The sequence below is a fragment of the Cyrtonyx montezumae genome, unplaced genomic scaffold, assembly GCF_038088225.1.
Source record: "Cyrtonyx montezumae isolate F1298 unplaced genomic scaffold, pur_monq_1.0 scaffold_2, whole genome shotgun sequence".
NCBI classification, from domain to species: domain Eukaryota; kingdom Metazoa; phylum Chordata; class Aves; order Galliformes; family Odontophoridae; genus Cyrtonyx; species Cyrtonyx montezumae.
In genome coordinates this window covers 38,582,343-38,602,743 of record NW_027071936.1, presented here as the reverse complement: position 1 = coordinate 38,602,743, position 20,401 = coordinate 38,582,343, and the positions used below count along the sequence as shown (strand labels likewise).

Here is a 20,401-nt window from a genome sequence, read left to right as displayed (position 1 = left end):
TGCTCATCTAGTTCGATGGAAAGCAAGCAGTGCTTCATTCTTGATCACAGTTGTGAGTAAAACCTTTTATAAACCACATTATCTTCTTGAGGGGAAAAAAATACAAAATCCAGTTCTTCTTCAAAGCATAGGGGAGCCAACTCCATGCTGCTAAAACGTTGGTGGCTGCCACCAGCAAGGCTCACTCATCCACCCTCAGAGTCCTGCAGCAGCACATGTGTGCTGGGAACTAGCTGCCTGTTTTTTCAGGGCCTCTGTTTGTAAACAAGCACACATTTGTGACACTGCTTCCCGTTTCCTGTACAAGCCCTTGGAAACAAATGTTCATTCACAGCCATAACTGCGGTATAAATCTGAGCTGTACAAAAGTATACTTGACTGGAAGTAAGTGTTGCTCATCCATCACCTTGAAGAGTCTTGAAATAGTAGGTTTAATTCCGTGGGTGGTAATGTAGTTACTATTTACAAAAACGTAGCTGGCTCTGGCATTCTGCTTTTGGCTTAGACCCCAACAGGCCATACAAAAGTAATACTTAACGTTTCCAGAAAGGCCTAACTTTAAATAACAGGCTGAGCGTTGCAGTCTGCGGTTACTAGTGATGGAGCGTGCAGTAAGTTCTCAGGATGGCTCTGGATAGCCACAGAAGTTTTGAAATGACTGCTTCTGTGATCAGTTAACGGGCATCTGAATGACAGCACGTTGCAGACATAAGCTGCACACAGCAAACTGACGCTGTGATTTTGCAATGGCCTCCACACGTGACTCAGCAGCCTGAAAGCAGTCAGCCAGCCGTACAGATCCTCTGTGTGCAGAGCTGGATGCAAATCTCTGCGTGCGGGCTGACACACGTGCACGTTCCCTCGGCAAGTAATGGAGACGTGCAACCGTCTTCCTGTGGTCGGATGCCTTCCCTGTGGGTGAGGGGCAGTTTCTGCCCGCAGAGTGGAAGGATCAGGGGTGCAGCTGGGAACTGGGTGTGCTGCGCTGCTGCTCCACTTGCTTCCGTATTTGTGACTAGAAAAGAGAAGCGACCCATTACCTGCATGAGGATGTGGGTGAGTGAAACCAAGCTAGATACTGATTTTTTTAAGGAAGTAACATTTTTAAGTCTTCTTCTTTCCTTCAGGACCCAACACCTGCAATCTGTGCTGTTCAATACTGCACACTACCTACACGGCAACAACTTTAATGACATTAATTCACTGCTTCTTCATAACAAACGAAAGTATCAAAAAGGCATCCCAAAATGCACGTCAGCAGGCTCCTATATTACATGAAAACTCCATAATCCAGTCTAGTTGGCCTGGAAGCCACAGCAGCACTCTCTCTGTGCAGATACTGAAACCTGTAGCACTGGTATATTCTAGCGGTGGGCATTTACTGTGGCAGTAGCACCTTACCAGTTTCCATCGCAGTATTTTAATCCACTCATCTGCTTCTATTCCAGTTTTTGCACACAGGTAGTATGTTCTTAGCGGGAACACTAAGCTGTAAATAAACAAATAGAACTGCTCCTTAAGTTGCTAGAACAAGCAGTAGTCCCTCCTAAAACTGAACCCAACTGGTTTGCACCACCACTGGCTGAGACAGAGTGGAGCAGCAAGGCTTTTCTTTTTCTACAGGAAAGGCTGGCTCCAGCATTCACAGTCCACAGCTCAGGAACATGAACTTAGAGATTCCATTGGGACCCAACTGCCAGCTGGACCTCACCTCACTAAGTTCCACACGCCTCGATGATTATATATATATCCAGGATTAGAAAAAAAGGTGCCCACAAAATACAGGCCTGTCCTCCCCATCATGCAAGAAAACCTTTTCCCAGCAGTACTCTGGCAGAACTGACAGAGGCTGTGGTCAGATTTGGTAAGATCAGGGCCGGCTTCAGGATCAGGAAGCTTTCAAGAGCACCCAGTGGTTCCATCCGAAACTCCTGGCTACTCTGACCTGCCCAGCACAGTGCAGAATGCAACTTACCAGAAACAGTTGACTCTTTCTTGGGAATAGTCAAACTGCACTGCAGAGCATTCAGTTAAGTCAAGTGCCCGAATTGGTTCTGTGGCCTTTAAAATAAAATAATTTCATAATGGGAACCCATGAAAATGAAATATAAGGCTAGTTGTGTTCATTTCCAGTGCACACAGACTGTTATAGGTGCTCTGGGTTTCTCTTGAGTACATGCATAAAAGGTACAAGCACTGTGACCCCAAACCAGCAAATTAACATCAGTTCTGGGATTGGAGGAATGGAGCTAAACATATGAAGCAATACAGTAGGTTCGGATCAGACAAATGATAAAGGACAGCACTACTGCAGGAAGTCAGAGCTAGATACAGACTGCTAAGGGCTTGGGTCATTAGTTATAACATAACTGGTGCAGTAACTGATCTGGTATTCAGCTAAGGCTCACAGAAACAAGGAGATAGTTACACATCTTATCAGTTCTAACCAGCTGCTCGAGATTTAATTAATTCCTAAGAGCTTTAAAAGGCTGAAGCTGAGTAAGGGAAGAGGAGAATTGAAGTAGTGTGTGTGGCTTTCTGGTGATAGGCCCAGAAACATTTGGGAGTGGGGATGTACTCCCTTAGGAGTTCTATTCTCTTTAGGCGTGAAAGTCCTTTTGATTTGTTTTTCTTAATCTCACCACGTTAAGCACCTTACAAGAGATGGCTGAAATGAAAGAGCTGCTTGCTCTGTCTGAACACCCTCACCAGTTCCTGTGGTCCTTCATCAGGGATACGGAGTATTTTCTCACCCTTCCATATGCCTTTCTCTGGCTCAATAGCTGGTAGTTATGCAGTATGTTATGAGAAAGCTGCATGTGTTGAGATGAACCAATAAGTGCCAACCCAGGGCTAGCAGTGAGCTGTACAACAACAGAAGCATCAACAACCGCTGGAGCTGTGCAGGAGGAGCCTGTGTTTCTGACTAAGATGTGTTCTTGCTCGGTAAGTCACAAAAACAATTTGAACATTTGAGTGCTGCTCTTCGGAATGTTACACTGGAAGTTTAATTCCAGGTGGTTTGAACTGAAATGAGCATTAACGGCAAGCCCTGTGAGTACTATATAGCTGCTTATAGATGGTAATGTTGGGGGTGAGAGGGCAGGTGTATGCTGCTGTGTTAAAATCCGTACGATTCTTGAACGAGGGCTAGGCAGTGATCAACAGTTTGGCTGTACTTATGCAGTAATTCACCTTGGAGGGACTTTAAAGGTAGTTCTTATTCTTACTCAGTTGAAGTTAAAAGAGGAACACAACTGTAAGGACAAACTTTTTCCCAGATGCAATAGATCAATCTTTGTGCTAGACAGATTGATAAGGAAGAATTTCCTTTAATTGAAAAAGTTTACGTAAACTGCACAACTGCTTGAACTAAAATGAAGAAACCAAGGAATGCAGAATACGCTTGTAGTATTTGCAGAAATACTTCAACAGAGAACAGTCCTGTCTGTTAGGGCTACCAATGAAAGCTGTGCTGGTAGCATGAAACCCACTGAACAAAGTAACAAAAATTGCATTGTAAAGAGCAATTCTGACCTGTAGGTGAGACTGATAGAGCACAGGAGATGGTTTCTAGCTGCGAAACTTATTAGCTTGCTTGTTAAGGTCACCAGCAAAACTCTGACTTTGAAAGGTCTGATCCTTCTGATGGGATGGGAATCTGTAATCTTGGAAGCCAGAAGCAGGAGGATTTTGCAGTTGCCCCTGTACAGCTATAGAGGGTAGAACTGGTACTTGCTACTTACTGTCTGGTCTTTGAAATATTTAAGTTCATTCCTATGCAGTGTAAACCACCTTGTCTTCCAGTTCTGAAAAATCAAAGACAGATGGTAATTGTCTTGTGAGAATTTAATGTGACACTTCTTAGGAAAGAAAAATCTTTAAATCTGTTGACTTGCTCTTCTGTACAGTTGTGCTTTGCTGTTGCACAGAACACAGATTATTCCTCCCCCCCGTAAGGAAATCCCCATAGACCAGCGTTCTCCCTAGATTCACTGTAACACTATAACATAACTGGTGCAGTAACAAATCTGGTATCCAGCTACAGCTCATGGAAACAAGTGGGCAGTTACAGAGTAGAAGCAAGGAATATGAGGTTACTTACCTTGACAATCTTGCCTTGTTTTATCAAATAACCTTCTTTTGTACCAAGCTGTGAAGTAACAAGGAAAGGGATTGGGGTTAGAGACTGAGCTCTTCCATTTCTCACATGCCCCTCTGCCTATAACCATAGATGGAAGAGCAGCCTGTTCTCAGGAAGCTTCCTGTAACCACTTGCTCTTGTCCTTATTGCTGAGTGCCCTATTTCTCACCACTTGGATAAAGACCAACTTTTGCTGCCTCTAGAGACAAATACTTCCACCATGCCTCTCTAATTCAACCTTCTGTCTTGCATCTTGTCTGCTAAATGAAGCCAAATATATGCAATTATGGTTGATCATCTAGTGAAGTTGGTTGTCTGCCTCTGCATGTTGTAGCCAGAAGTACCTGGGGTTTCTGATAGTGAATTACCCATAGAAATCTCTCATTACCCATAGAAATCTCTCATGAAATGCGAGAGATGGGTGGAAGAAAGTGCTTTCTTAGATTCTCTTCTTTCAAGCAGTCGTGTGTTCTAAAGGGAAGAGCTGTTACAGTCACTGTGCTTGCTGAAAAATACTTTTTGAACTGTTTGCCTGCTATCATGAGTGCCTCTGGCAGCCTGTGATTTCACTGAAACTTTCTGCAGAGAACTGACTGTGAGACTGATGATCCCTGGAAACCAGATTATTGTCAAATTTATTACTACTGGCTTCCCCTCCCCAATAGCATTTTATTGGTTGTATAGGGTTGACTTCCCTTATTTAGTTTCTTTAGAGGTTTATGTGGAACACAGCTGTGAATGGTTGGATGTCCCATACAGTGTTTCTTGTATGGACTTTCTTAGCCAGTACTGATGTAACTCTGAGTTCAAAAAGTTTATAAGTTATTAGAATACTCTCCTCTGTGTTCTGAGCCATACTGCTCTTGACAAACCACCTGTCTCCCTTAGATAGGGGTTAGAGGCTTAAAGTCTCTAATTACTGTTCAAGTGAGTCACAGATATCAGAACAGATGGCTCAAATGGATATGAAGATGTTCTCTTGTTTCTCACACCAGGAAGCTGTAGCTTCTAACATGACACTGCTTTTTACTAGGGCTGAGAGGCTCTTCTCTCTCTATTTTGGGTGCAAGTCTGTGTTAGAATATAGCAAGCCATCTTTCTGCTTTAAAATGAGATCATTATAAGGTAATAAAAAGTCAAAATAAGAAAGTGCTAAAAACAACAAATCAAATAATGTATCTATCAGGATATGGATACATTTACTCAGTTGCACTGCACTCAGTTTTGGGTTTCCCTTTTCAAACATGTCCTTATCTGTTTCTGAATATTTGACTATACATTTTATTTTTATTTTCAAAAGCTCACTTTTTAACTGATGAGTGGAATCAGAGGTGCTATCTCCTTCATTCCAGTCTGTACACTGCTAAAGGCTTGCCAAAACAAGGGCTTGCTGTGCATCTTGACATAGTTATTGTTGCATACAGCCTGACCAGTGCTGTCAGAAAAGCATATTACTTCTCAATTAGGTCTTTTGAATTTGTTTTTTAATTCCTAATAATATTACTGGTAAGACTACATTTTAAAGAGAAGATAACACAGTAGATCTAAATCTCATTATATATACTTTGCTTGATGGTCAGACTCGCCTTGGTTTGCTACAGACAGCACTGGTAGTCTGAGGTACCAGCCATGAAAGGCTTTATTTGTCTGCTTTTAGTGAGTCTGCTTTGCCTTGTTTGGCAAAGACTTCTTGTACTTCAGAGCACATCCAGTGATGAGTTATCAGCATTACTCCATAGCTCACTCTTGCAATCACACTAAACTCAGGCCACCGAACTCCTTTCATACCAGAAAGCAACTTACTGAGGGAGCATTTGGAACAAGATCATTTTCTGTCCTTCCTGTCTGCATTGCTGTGTGAACTCGAACAGACTCATAAATAGATGGCTCCTCCACTTCATGTGGATAGGGATGCTTCAATACAATTAAGGTTCCTGGAGAGAAAAAGAGCAGTAGTGAGTAATGTGGCAAGACAGGCACAGAAAGTAATTGGAAGTAGCTGCCTGCATGCAAAATAGGTTACTTTCCTAAAAATTAGAGAGTCATAAGAGCTAATAACTTCCCTAAGACCTCAGTAATGTTGCCTGTGCAAAGGCTGCATTCACAACAATGAATCTATTAAACTATTCCCTATAGTGAAGAACCTCCTCAAAACAGGAACCTTCTAATCACATTTTTGAAACATCACAGCATACTAAATGCTGCTATGTTAGTGTTTTGTATTGGTGTTGTTAGCTGTTAAGCAGGAGGAGTGCTAGAGGTGGTAAAGACTTGGACTCAAAACTTGCAGGTGATTTGAATAACTTAAATATGAAATAAGTTTAAATTGTATTTTGTAATATGAAGGGCTACAAAGGGAAGTGGAAGTGTGATTTTTTTATTTTTAAGTAACTGACTGATACCTATTAGCAGGCATGCAGGTATATGCAGCAATGTTAAGCTTGCAATAGGTCAGGAGTCAAAACTGGTTTAATTCTCTCTGATCTTGTAAGGGAAAAGAATGCTTTAGCATCAGTAAGAAAATAGAGACACACCCCCTCACCAGTCTATAGAAACTATTCCTCAGCTGTTGCATAGGCTCAGGTTTATTGTATGAACACTGTAGACCTCTGCTGCAGAACTGGCTGGACTAGTTTAACATCTTATTGTATTTGTTTTCTATTAAACTCTCCATGTTTTTTTTCCTCAAAAGATGCTTGTACAGGGTCATTTGGTGACTGTATAACAGTAGTAACTGATTCTTCTTGCTGTTTGTGCATGGTATCTGTTTTCTAAGAAGGAACAGAAATGAACCACATTGTTTGACATGTTAGGTTTGCAAGTCTTTTGTTTTTTTCTGACTGGGTAATGACACAAAGCTTTTGTATATTTTCAAAATAAAGAAAATAGATAAATAAAGCAAATGGGTAACAACAGCACTCTGATCTTTCACTTTAAATAAACATTGTCAGTGAATAGATTCAGCTTGTCAGACCAAGAAGCAGAACATAGTAGTCTCAATTTCCTTTTAATTTATCTGTAGTTCAGGAGGAAGCATGTGCAGAAAAGAATGTAAGTCAACATAGCAATCTGGAGTGGCAAATAAAGCTGTAGGAAAATGAGGTTTGTGGGTATGGAAGTATAATCCTGCTGCTATCCCAGTACAAAGGTATCCAAGTACAAAACAAAAAACCTTTTGTTTTACTGCATCTAGTTGTATATCTTAAGAGGTACACCAGACTCTTTGATCAGTAAGTACTGATGGAATGGAAGTGGATGGAAGATGATGGAAATTCTTATATATTTTACCTCACTGTTGCTTTCTCATCAAACCATGTCCATAAGAAAGGTGGAGATGAAAAGTATTCATGCTATCTTGCTTTGCTCTCATTCCTGACCTCAGTCTTTCTCTATAAAATTGCTTGTAAGAACAACAACGGATAAGAAAAGCTGGTCCAACTACATTCTGCTCGTGCCTGAGCCAAAGCTGATTTACAAGGTGAAAGGACGTGTGGCCTAAGAAATCAGACTTCTGCTGGCTCTTTGGAAAGCCTGCTGTATGCAGCTGCGTTGTACTGGTCAATCTGCCATGATGACACTTGGCTGACAATGGACTCTGAGTCTGCCCTTCTCTTAGCATGCAGCAGTTATCACCCCCACAAAATGCTGTCATTCTCTTCCTCTCTGCTGTTACCCACAATAAGTGAAGGTAGAGGATTTCTTGATTTCTTCAACTGCCCTTTTCCTGCTCTGTAGTATATCAAACTTAAATAAATTAGAGGTTTTACAGAGCTAGAAGAATCCAGTTAAGAGCTTTAAGGGGGCAAGTGAGTACATCATTCAGTAGTGTTGATCCTTTTCATAGGGATGGTGTAACATCCAAGCCTCATTTGCAAGTGTCTGCAATAGATGCAGTGACGGAATGGGAAAGTACAGCCTTGTCATCTAGAATCTCTACAGAGTTAGGCCTGCAGGTGCATGTCTGATTTTTGCAGGAACCATTTCATTTTGGCACAAAGAATACAGATACAAACTGTTCTAAGCACACATCAAAACAGCTTAAGAGAATGCTCTGAAAAACACAAGTGCAGTATTGTGTGTAGTGCTGCATTATGTTTGTAAAATATTTTATAAATCAATATTCAAATTTAATGCTTGTGATCTGCTTGCATTAGAAGAGCACTGGTGTTTATTTACTGTGTGATATATTCCAGCTATTGCAAGTGACAACCAGCATTTAGCTGGTCACTTTGAGTATTTCACTGAGTATGTATGAACTACTTGCACATACTTTTTCCATGGGATACTAAAATTTTTGGCATTAACTTTTACCATCTTATTGTCAGCTCTCACCTTTGAAGCTTAATATAAAACTGGGACTTCTGTGCTAACACACACCTACTTGTTGTGGGATCCCAGTGTGGCAGTGTAGTGTTCAAGTCACTTGTAGGAACAGAGTTTAATGTTTTGACACTTAATTCAATTAGCATGCTGGCTGCTAATGAAACCTGTGCTTTTCTCTTATTTTTAAAACAACACAAATCAGTGTGATGGCGGGATAAGATCAGCAGGCTGACCTGCTGTAAACAGAGAAAGCAAGAGATAACACAGGGCATGTTTCCTACAGGAAAGTGGAGCGTATCACTTGCTTGACTGAAGAACAGTGGAGCAAAACAATTTCGGGTCCTTTTTCTACTTATTCTTTTTGGAAGATTTTAATTTTATATGCAAAGCTGTACCTTCTCACTAGCTAAACGTTCTGCTTTGGTTTTGTCCTTTATAAGAACGTACTGCTCCATCCATCACATGCCTGTTTTCAAGAACTATCTATCTTCAGTTCTCAGAGAGAAAGTACCATATGTCCCTAGCTAGCAAAAACCCAGTAAGGTTGCATGTAGTTTGTCTTCAGCATACTTGAAAGTGTTTGTGAGGAGGGATATCTTTATCTCAGGAATTTCTGAAGAGGAACACTTCTGCAACGTTTCTACCTTGTAACAAGCAGAAACTCCTTTTACTCAGATCTGTGTGAAGCATAGCTGCAAGCATGTCTGAAAACAGAGCTCTACTTACCTGTTTCGCTACCAATTAAAGGCTGATTTGCAAAATGCATGACTAATTCCTTCAGGCTGGAAAATTCATTAAATCCAAATTTGAGTGAAGTTCCTGTATATTCAACATGAAAATGTTTCACAGAGTCTTTTCCCCTACAACAGAAAAGGAGAACTTGTAGAGGACTTGTAAAAGATACTTGGCATGTAAAATCCTTGAACGGTAGCTTCTACTACAGGACATCCAGCACAAAGTCAGTCTTAGCAGTAATACTGCTGCTGCTACTGTCCCTCACTCATAGTCACTGCATCTGAGAGTCAAACTCATTAAGAAAATATAATTGCTGCTTTGCAGATGAGGGTAGTGAAAGCCTCGAAAGACCAAGTTAGTTAATCTTGTTGCAAATCAGCAGAAGACTTTAGACAAGATTTCCAGGTTTCTGTCTAGGCAGGTTGATGATCTTCTTTTACCTGGCTTTACTCTGCACAGTTTCCCTCTACTATTTGAAGTACTCGCTTTACTTTTCAGGTGTTATTCCAATCTCACACTCTGCTTTGTTTGAACAATGAAGGCTTTACAATTTGTCTGCTCTCTCTGTCTCTGTGTTGCGCTGTGCTGGGCACTGTCAAATGTGAATCAGAAGTAACACCATTCGTTTATGCAAGCTGGTGTTATTTAGAGAAGTGTGCAAGGCTTCACTTCCTGGAATGGTACTTATTTTGCCTTCAGAAGTCAGTGAAGCGCATAGAGCAAGCATCATTTCTGTGAAAAAGTGACTTATGTCAATACTACCAGCATCCAAAGCAGATCAGAGAGAAGTCTGGCTCAGGAAAAATGCATGCAGCAAATATACTGATAAAATAAGAAAGGGGGTTTATTAATATCTTTTCTAATGTTTATTGATACTTCTACAGGAGATCGTAATTTCAAACTGGTATTTCTCTTTGAACAATAGTTAGGCACATTCTATGGTGCCATGTTCTAATAATCTCTCCTGTGCCTCGCCCTACCATCAGCTCAGATGCAATGCCTGCTAGCCAAGTGTTGACTCTCCAGCTAACAAACAGCTGCTGCAATGGTTTGTTGCAATTTACAGGGTCTTCACCTTTTCATTTAATTTCACAGGAAATACAATGTTGCAATTAGAACAATTGCTACTCTATTTCCTTCTACTTTAGTTCCTTTTTGAAGTTGGCTAATTTAGCTGGGAGATAGGGTTTCAGGCAGTATGTGATCTTTCTCCTTGTCCTCCTCTTACAGCTGTCAACTAATGCTGCAAGGGATGTGTCTTAAAAATGACAGTGATGAGAGGCAAAAAGGGAAGTAAAGGAATTTTAGGAGAGAAGAAAATGAAAGCTACAATTTCTAAAAGGGCTCTTCCTGTAAGACATCAGAACAGAACTGAATTACCTATTCCAAAATGAAGTTATAGTATTATAAAATAAAAAACAACTGATACAGCAGAATAAGATAAAATAAAACATCTTGAAATGCAGGTAAGTATTTCTAGGGAGCTGATCCACCATGAAACTTGTGTAACAGAGTAAAAGGCCATCCTCCAGACTCAGGTATGGAATACCCTGCGTACAGTGATGCAGAGAGCAAATCTTGATCATTACTACAAGAGCTGAATAGCAAATTGGAATTGGCCTTGAGTAGACTTCTCTACTAGGTATCTTAAGCCTAGAATCTGTTAAAATGGCAAGTGTATTTTCACTAACACTTCAGTTTTCATCTCCTATCAGAACAACTGCTGTGTTCCACATCCACAAATATCTAAGGAGTAGGAGGCAAAGGGGCGAGGTTAGATCCTTCTCAGCAGTGTGTGGAGATAGGACGAGGGGAAATGGCCACACGCTGAAGCATAGGAAGTTCCACACAAATGTGCATGGGAACTTTTTCACAGTGCAGCTGACAAAGCGCTGGCAGAGGCTGCACAGAGAGGTGGTGGAGTCTTCTTCTCTGGAGATATTCAAGACCTGCCTGGCCGCCTACCTGTGCAACCTGGGCTAGGGAGCTGCTTTGGCAGGGGGTTGGACTTGATCTCTACAGGTCTCTTCCAACCCCTACAATTCTGCAATTCTGTTCCCATCTATGAGGGTTGTGAATAAGCAGCATTAGCGTATATATCCAAATGATCTGTGCTTAAAAAGTTACTGTGATTCAGCAGAGGTGTAGTTCAGAGGCTTAATATGAGGTAGAAATGAGCATGAATGCAATAGCTTAAACGTTCACTGGAGACTAAAGGCTGGTTACCTCGATGCAGCTGACAGGTAGCAACTACTTTGTATGTCTAATGCATGTGTCTCATGTTGCCTGCCTAAAATACTGTGGCTTCTTTGCTTCTTGGCTTTTTAAGGTTTCCTGCAACATGATTCAGTAGTGAATTCAGTAGCTAAGTGTGCTTTCTATTGGTTTTGTCCTGAACTGATATAAATAGCTGAAATTCTGATGATTTCAACAGTGATACTTCTGTAACTGGGGAAATACTAATACTACCTGAATCAGTTCTACACTACTGGCTAAAAAACAAGTCTTAGCCCAGACTTAGAGGAGTAAAACCATCCGGTAAATCACTGAATTATCTGGATGACAGTTTCAGAGATCCAGAAACTGTGAATTTATAATCGACAAACTGTTAAATTTACTCTCTATTTATCACTTTCTTCATTGTAAAAAGTTCTTTATCTATCTGACGTTTTTTAACTGTCATAACTGTCATGCAGACTTCTACCATGCAGACAGAACATCTATGCCAGTTCATTAAATATTTTTCCTAGTAAAGTTAGCTCAAATTTTGGAAAAAAATGATAGCCTTTTCCAAATCTAGTGCATATTTGGAGTTTTTTTATTCTAATGTCACTCAACAGGACTACATCTTTAGGAACATATATTCAAGTAGCTTGGGTCCTAAAATGAAATCTGAAGTTATATCAGTATGTGAGATGCAAACATATGTGGGAGTTCAGTGAAAAATTTTAATGTGCCAGCATGTAGGTACCATGAGATAGATGCTTCTGTTCATTCCCTACCTTACAGAGAGGGAATACAAATCTTCCCTTTCATTACTCTTCCTCAAGAGATAGCTTCCATCCTTCCCATTGGAAAGAAGTAGGGCTTCTGCTGCATGTCGAGTAAGGTTATAATGATACCACCTGGGAAGACACAAGGGGTTTAAGGCATCATTCACTGTTCTTAGCTGACAGTTTCTGCTGAGTTTTGGAGCTGAGTTGGAGAAACAAGCAGCACTGGCTCTAACTCTGCTACAACTGAGTTATTCTTCTAGCAAGCAAACACAGGTTGCAAAGGACTGCACCCCTTTCAGCAGCCTCCTTTTGACAAGTTTACAACATGATCTTTATGTAATTTCATAGTTATAATTCTCCTGCAATTTACAAAGAGCTGACAGTGTAATGACTAAGATATTACCTAGGTGTGCTCTAATAAGGTGAAAGCAATTCTGGGGGTATGTGGGACCATTTGTCTAATTGCAGAATCTCTACTTCTTAAAAATCTACACACTTTAGTACGTTTCTTCTTTTGGAGCAAACAGGGAACAACTGAAAATTAAAAAACAAAAAAAAAGAATATCCTCCCAAACTCTATTTCCCACAACTCAGTTAATCTGCACTGCTAATATCTGCAACTAAACAGATTTGCCTAAACTTGATGCTTTCATTTGAAGCATAACCTTTTTGGAGGAAGGAATGGAGGGGAGGAGAAGGTTAACCAACAGAATCTGAAGTGAAAATTTAGGAACTTTGCCATCACTGAGCTGTATGTGATCTGAGCAATGCAACAAATTGCTGAACGTTTGCTTCACTTGACTTCAATGAAAATGCACTTCGTACTTTTTTATGTATGAAAAATTCCATGAGGAATCCACATGGAATGTTTTGGGGAAAAAAAAAAAAGTGATGAAAACCACAAAGTGCTTCTTACAAGCTTGTTTCTGTCCAGACTGACTTAGAACAGAAATGTCTTATTTCTTTCAATGGAAAAAGGGTCTCATCAGAACCATTTCTGAGACTGGTCACAGAAAAAGGGATGTGGCTATAGAAAGCTAAAGCCCTAACCCTCTAAGAGAGGCTGTAGGCAAAAATTAACAATAACTATATGTACACACACCATAGCTCCTGGTAGAGGACAGAATGCAGTACCTCTAATACCCTTCCCCTTGTCCATATGGGAGTGGTGCTGCTTCCCCATCCCCTTCCTTTAAAAAACATGTGCCTATAATTGCGGGGCCAAAGTCATTACATTTCAGTTCTTGAAACTGAGATTGACTGACAGCAGAAGCTGGATCACAGTACTTTCTGATGTTCATATTGCAATAATCTTCAAACTGAAATTGTGTAACTATACACTCTTTCTCCTTTAGTGGCAGCTTCTGATGAACAGAAATCTTGGCATCTTCCACAGATGTTTACCTCTGAATTTAGATGGCTGCCTATCTGAAAGGACAGCTGGTTGATAAATGGCTTTGAGAGATTTCAGACTGTTTCTATCCTGTGGAAGACAAGATCCATGTGAAACTCAATACAGGCAGAGTATTGCTGCTTTGGCTCTAGAACGTGCTCTGTGGACCATCCACACAGTAGAATAAAATAATAAGTATTTAAAGATCAAACTGTCATCCTCTGAAACACCTGTCAGCCAAAATCTGCTTTAGGATTAACTGCCCAAGTAAGTAACAGTCAAAGGTCAGATCTGTTCTGATGTGATGAGGGTCATATTGACACGCAGGGTAAAAGCGGGATCTACAGCTGAGAAGATGACATTGTGTCTTGAGCGCAACCTCATAATGTGTTTTCTCTCACTTCTGTGACAAAGAAACGTTCAGAAAATCTGTGAATGGTCATTTTCATAAAGAAGGTCATTTGTACGGGTGCTATTATTTCCAAGAAGTCTTCTATGAAGAATTTAAACTACAAGTCAGTCATGTTTATTAAATGCACTGTTTACATGTGCTGTCTTTACATGCAAGAGTGACTTAATGACATTCTACCACCAAAGGGAGGAGAAAGTCATACCACCCACTTGGGAAAAAGACATTGGCAGGAAGTAGATATTTAAACCAGCTTAAAAAGTTGCATCACTCTTCTTACGGAAATGTGCTTTTGCAGACAAAAATCCCTCAGGTGTGACTGTGGTCATCTTTATTCAACTTTAAAAAGTGAAGCAATAACATATCTCCCAGTGTCAAATTGGCTGTCTTGTTCAGTGCTATTTTTTTCTTCATCTGTTGTCATGGATGGCTTGATCAGTAACAATGGTCATGTTACTCTATTCTGATAAGAAAATGGCCATTAAAAATTTGCCCCAATCATATGAAAACTGGTACAATTTAAAAACCATGTTTGTTTGTTTTTAATTTTTTCCTTTTTTTTTCTTTTGGATCACTGTGTGTTGCTGAAGAACCATGCTACTACTTCTGCTCTTCAGAGTGGAGGCATCTTCTGGGCCTACAGACAGCATGTCTTAAGGCAGGCCTGCTGCACTGCTGAGATTATCTTTGCTTCTCTTTGGAAATATCATGTTTCCAGAAACCAAACTACTTTTTAGATTAGATCATATCAGTGACAGTGTAGGAAGGGCTTCCATGTCAAGATGGGGGGAAAAAACATCCCAGTGCACAGCTTGGTCCTAAGTATTTGCTCAACTAGGCACCAATGTGACTCTCACTATGGGGAAACTGGTGGCCACAGCATAAGCTGTACCTGTATCACTGCAGCATGCTTCTCAATGCAATCCCAGAGAAGGGTGTGCTGACATGACAAGCTCTTCTAGTCAAGATCTGTGTAGCTAATGCAGTGACTAGATCTCTCTACATGGTGGCAGTAATCAGAAGCACACTGTAGTAGTGTTTGTGGTGAGGGATTTCCTCTTTAGGTAAGAAAACCTTCTTCAAAACATTCATTTATTCTTTAATAACTCAAAGTATATTGAAGAAAAACATTACTGAAACTTCATTCCTATGTCCCCTACAGATCAAAGTTTTTATGCAAGGTATCCACCTTTTTCAGTAATGCTGTTGGCAATTCAACTGTCCAGGAAAGTGGAGTCACTGTCCCTGGAGGTGTTCAAGAAACATTTAGATGATGTATGAGGGATGTGGTTTAGTGAGGAGATACTGGTGATAGGTGGACTGTTACACTGGATGATTTTGGAGGTCTTTTCCAACCTTGGTAATTCTATAAATTGTACTGATATTTCTTCTAAAACACTTTTTAGCCCCTGTAAATAGAGGCTGGTGAATGAAGCTACAGCCAGAATCAGGATTAACAATTTTTAACAATACTGAAGTACACAAGAAACATAAGCACTCAACTATTCAACTATAGTTGACCTAAGGGTAAGTGTTGAGGGACTTGGCTAACTCTTCTCAGCCATTTCTATATGTAAACTGCTGACCATCCAGTAGAAGCACTCACTTTTCCTCACTGTAAAAAATTAAAGATATTTAGTAGCAGTAGTAAGCACAGCAGAAAGTTTTGGCTGCCATTTGTTTTTCATGTCTGAAGCGATGCTTAACTCTGATGTATGCCTTGCTATCAGATAAGAGCAGTAGGCAGATGTTTGGCTTATTTCTTGTGTCTTTATCTGATTATATTCTTAAGTAGTTACACCCTGGACAGAGTTAGACACTGTATGTTGGTTCACTCCTGTAAAAGTCAGGAACTTCAAAGTTCCTTCTTGGAAATGAGAAGGAGATTCTCCATGTTAAGCTAGGTTGTCCTGTGGATAGCACTGTGGCTGCCTAGGCTGCAGGTGCTACACAGAAACAGAGCAAACTACATCACTTCTCATTTACCTCCAAAAAGGAACATAAATCTTCAAGTTCTTCATCACAAGGAAGTGATCTAGAAGTGATCTCAATAGGACTTCATTCCAAAATTATTCACAACAGCTATTTAACCTTTTTTATGGTGATGGATATTGGCAGGTTTTTCATATTTCAAGGTATAAAACATATACTCTACCACAGCAAGTTGAATTTTCTTGCGTTTCAAAATTATATTATATACTAGTCCTGAAGTATTCCCACACTTTGTTAAAGGAGTAGCATACTGTACTGCTTGATTTTTCTCATTTGGCTGTACGTGATGCTCTTCATGTGCCTTTAATCCAAAAATGACTCCGTATAATGGCTTCACTGGCTTCTCTAGTCTCTGCATGCTGAATGTCAGTAACTTCCAGATCGAGTTTGTCAGGTTTATTCTTTTTTATTTTTCCCCTAGTCAAAAACCCTGGAAACACTACCTATCATCTGAAAATCATGAAGGGCTCTTTGTACATAATACCATTAAAAATGATGATTTGTCAATGTTTTTAATGGTACATAAGTTGATATACATTGCATTGAGTGACGTGGTTTAGTGGTTGACAGTTGGGCTAGGTTATCTTAGTGGTCTTTTCCAACCTTAATGATTCTGATAACTCAAGAGAACCTACAAAATGCCAAGAGGAGTTACATGTGGCAGGCAACCAAAAATGATGTTTATTAGAGATAGTTTCCATGTGTCACATTGAAACTTAGTTTTGATGTGTTACACCTAATCACACACTCATGTGAAGTACTTCGTTGGAAAAAAAGGGTGCCATGTCATAGGAACAATAATTTAAAAAATAGAAATACAAGGAAGTGACTTCAGTGCATTCAACCTTAACATTCATGTCTACTATCTGCAGGCTTTTTCTAAGTTCAGCTTCTGCTTTTCACTTCTATTTCCACTCTGCTCTCCCAACTGACTTTGTTCTGATTTTCACTCACTTCTTTTGCCAACTTACTAACTGTTTTAATTTTGCTCCTGTTTATATTATAATCATTACAGGTTAAGAAATCTGACCATTTGCCCTGTCCTGCTCATATCAGTTCCTCAATCCAGAACTAAATTTTATCATAAACTGATTTAGGCCTGTGAAATAATCTCTTTTCTTACTAAAGAGAGTACTGTTCAGTCATACAAACACCATCTGTCACAATGCTATCAAACCTAGAGCGGAAGAAGCATAAAAGCTGTGCTACAACAGATGAGAAAGAAGAATGTCACAAAAACTTTTTGTTCCCCCATTTTTTTCATTCCTGAAAGACAGAAAATACACTAGTATTGCCAAAGCCATTTTGAGACTGAAGATATGTTACCAAACCAGCCTGTAATTATTTAGAAAACCAGACAGTCCACATTCTCATCTCCTACGCAAATGCAAGAAATACAGTGTGGAATTCCCCAAACTCATGTTATATGTGATCAGCTACATGATGTTCACACTGCAATATAAACAGGCTCATTTAGCAGTAAATGCAACTGGAAAAAGAGCCGACTCCAGTAATGTCCATGGAGACCTCATAAGGAGAATCACAAGATCAGTTTCCTTTATATCAATATACATGTCTCTTGAAAAACTTCAGAGCTCCCTTTTAAATGGCATTTGTACACTTAGTAAAGAAGTTAAAGAAGTAATGATTTTTTTTATTTTTGACAACATATGTTCTGATTTTGATCCTCCTTTAGCATTAGTTCCACCTATAAACACTTTGACAATGATGCTGACAGTACTCTGGATTTCCATTTTGAGCTTGACTATCTGAACACTAAAGCTCTCAAATAGTGTAGAGGATTCCAAATAAACAAGCCACCATCTTCCCTCAGACTGAATGTATGAAAGATACAGTTTAAAAGAGGGGAGAGGGGGTGGAAAAAAGTTAACTCCATCATACTTTTTCTCTTTTGTGATGAAAAGGCTCAAAAAGTTCATCTTTATAAATACTGAGGCTCTAGAGAGCACTAGAACAACTTGATAAACAGCTGTATGCATGCCTAGATCTCTTAGTGACTACGGTTATCCCTGAAGGTAACTTTGACTGTTAAAAAACCTGAATTAATAAACTTGTTATGGATGGTGTACCCCTAGCAGGGACAAAAAAAGATAGGGGCTTGAGTGTATTGACTTTATCTTCTTCCTCCTTCCTGCCTTGTTCTCAACAATGTAGTAATTATGGGAGCATTAATCTAAACAAGCCCGGCACATATGAGATCCTCCAAGTCTAGCAGCGCCAGATAGGTTTTGTACTGTATAATCATCTGCATGGTTGTCAACTTTCAGTTTTGGTAACCAGCTGATCTGGTAAACTGAGGTTATTCTGTCACCCATTTCTTTCCCGTTAAAGTGCTTCCCATATCACACTTCTTCAAATCTCCTCTATCTTCTTTGAATTTTGCATGGCAAAGCAGAAGGTCTAAAGTAACCCACTCCAGTTTGCCCCAAAAGGTATATGAACATCAAAGCTGCTCCTCATTTGAATGAGTCCTTTCTCTGTTGGTCTTTACAATGGTAATGACATATATTCCTCACTGAAACTAGGACTCAGTAGTGCTAGAAACTATGTTGGGTGTAAGGGAGCCCATCATTGCCATAGCAATAGGGATTACTTTTAAGAAAAAAAAGGTTGAATGTCAATGTCTGTGGAATGAAAAAGTTTGGTTTGTGAGATTTTTTTCCTCCTTAGAAAAAAAAAAAAAAAAAGAAGGAAAAGAAAAAGTCATCTTTGTAAAGAAAAAAAGGCTTTATTTAATCATCTGAAGGGAGCCCTTGCTTAGCATTGCTTATTCAGTTTTAGTTCATTTAATTCAATGTACTGTGTGTTAAGGGTTTGTAGTACGGTAAAAAGTTTTATATTTTTCCCTAGAGCAGAAAAAAAATAAGCTTCAGCTTTAAAAATGCATCTTGGTAGCTTTTTCACTCGGTTGTCTTTTCTTTTTTGTACCACGTTGGGCTGCAGTCCTACGGGTCCATCTATTAGAACCATCTATTAGAATGAACTTTCAAACAAAGTGATCTGTAAGTTCAGGTCACTGGTACAGATCAACTCAAGCCATCTAGTTTAAATGAAAAGAAGTTTAGCAATTTGGAGTCTCATTTTCAGTAGCACCTGCAGCTCAAGGTTTTTGGAGTTTGTTTTTAATTTTCCTGTAGGGTTTTGTTGTTGTTGTTTTTATTTACTCATTTATTTGAGTAATCTTACACCTATGCCGGGAATGCAAATGATGCACTCTGGACACCATTATGAAAGTGACTTTACCTCATTCAGTATGTTAGATTCTTCAGTAACAGCCACTTCATTAACAGGTGCTTCCAAGTATGGAAAATGATTAGCTGTGCTGAGATGGCAATTCCAACTCTTCGCAGCCCAAGCTCTTCAATAAGTGAAGATCTTAGCTACCACAGACCCTTCCCTCCCTGGCTACGCAGTGCTGCTGTCCATCCTCCACTTCTCCCCATCTGCAGCAAAGCTTTCTGTGGGAAAAACTCTTGCTAGCCTTCTGGGTGAGGAAAGCAAAACTAGCTGGAGCTGTCAAGTGGGCGAGCCATGACACCCGGCTTGCCGTGGGGAGGGAGCAGCATCTGCTGCAACCCGTGTCTTCTTTTTGCTGCTGGGCTTTGCTTGGGAGTGAAGGTGGCACCTTCCCAGGGGCCAACAGCGCCTGCAGCTGAAGCACAGGTGCCCCGGGGTGCGGTGCTGGGTGAGCAGGGACCCGGCCAGTCCGCGCGCCGAGGCAGAAGGCACCCCGAGAAGCGCAGGCTCAGCCCTGAGGGGCGCCCATTAGAACACGCCGCCGAACGTTGACGACCGAAGCCAGACCTAAGTGCCGGCTGCCCCGCGGCCGCCATCTTGCGCGGGGACCCTCGCACCCCTCAGCCGCCCCCTTGGCGCGGATCTGGGCCGCATTCCGCTTACCCCAGCGCCCTCAGCTCCTCGTCCAGCTGGGCGCCCGGCTCCCGGCGCTGGGTCATCTTCCCGCCGGGGAACGCCGGCTGCCCGCGGCCGCCTCCGCGGGGCGCTGGTAAGTGCGGGCGGTGCCTCGGGGCGGGGGCGAGTTCTGTGCGGGCAGTCCTCACAGAAATCACACACTAAAAAAAAAGGCGTTCTTGGGGGGTGTTAGGGGAGGTACAACGCTATTTATTTTCCAGTCACACACACTGAAGTGTTCACTGCGTGCCCAGCTCTGAAAATAAGTTGTTTCTAGAACTGATATTGAAAGAGGTCAGAACAGTGACTTACTTTCTCATGAATAGTCGCTAAGATTAATTTGGAATGGGCTCAGTATAAGCCTCGTGCTCCTGATGCTCTCAGTGAATTGGTTTTTACAAGAGCTTTCCTAGCCTCCGTAATGGGAAAAGCTGCGTGCATTTTCTGTACCTTAGATCAGCCCGTCCTGAGCTCCT

At 40.7% G+C, this 20,401-nt stretch overlaps 1 protein-coding gene across 1 annotated transcript; it reads right to left on the bottom strand.

Annotated features, from left to right (window-relative positions):
- Positions 1-297: 297 nt before the first annotated feature.
- DAPP1 (dual adaptor of phosphotyrosine and 3-phosphoinositides 1) lies at positions 298-20,026 on the bottom strand. Its single transcript, XM_065736921.1, has 9 exons — positions 19,914-20,026; positions 12,205-12,327; positions 9,194-9,327; positions 5,948-6,078; positions 4,106-4,153; positions 3,747-3,809; positions 1,976-2,061; positions 1,402-1,489; positions 298-1,015 (listed from the first exon to the last, which is right to left on the bottom strand). Exons 1-9 carry the CDS (start codon positions 19,967-19,969, stop codon positions 953-955), a joined length of 792 nt encoding a protein of 263 aa, XP_065592993.1. The 5' UTR covers positions 19,970-20,026; the 3' UTR covers positions 298-952.
- Between the last annotated feature and the right edge of the window lie 375 nt (positions 20,027-20,401).

Bases quoted from the DNA above. Each gene is read 5' to 3' on its own strand.
- DAPP1 (XM_065736921.1), bottom strand. From the start codon at position 19,969: ATGACCCAGCGCCGGGAGCCGGGCGCCCAGCTGGACGAGGAGCTGAGG. The intron at 3,810-4,105 runs GTAAGTAACCTC...TTGATTTTTCAG, and splicing joins AACAAGGCAAGATTGTCAAG to AACTGGAAGACAAGGTGGTT. The intron at 2,062-3,746 runs GTAAGTAGCAAG...TTTATTTTAAAG, and splicing joins AATATTTCAAAGACCAGACA to GCCACAGAACCAATTCGGGC.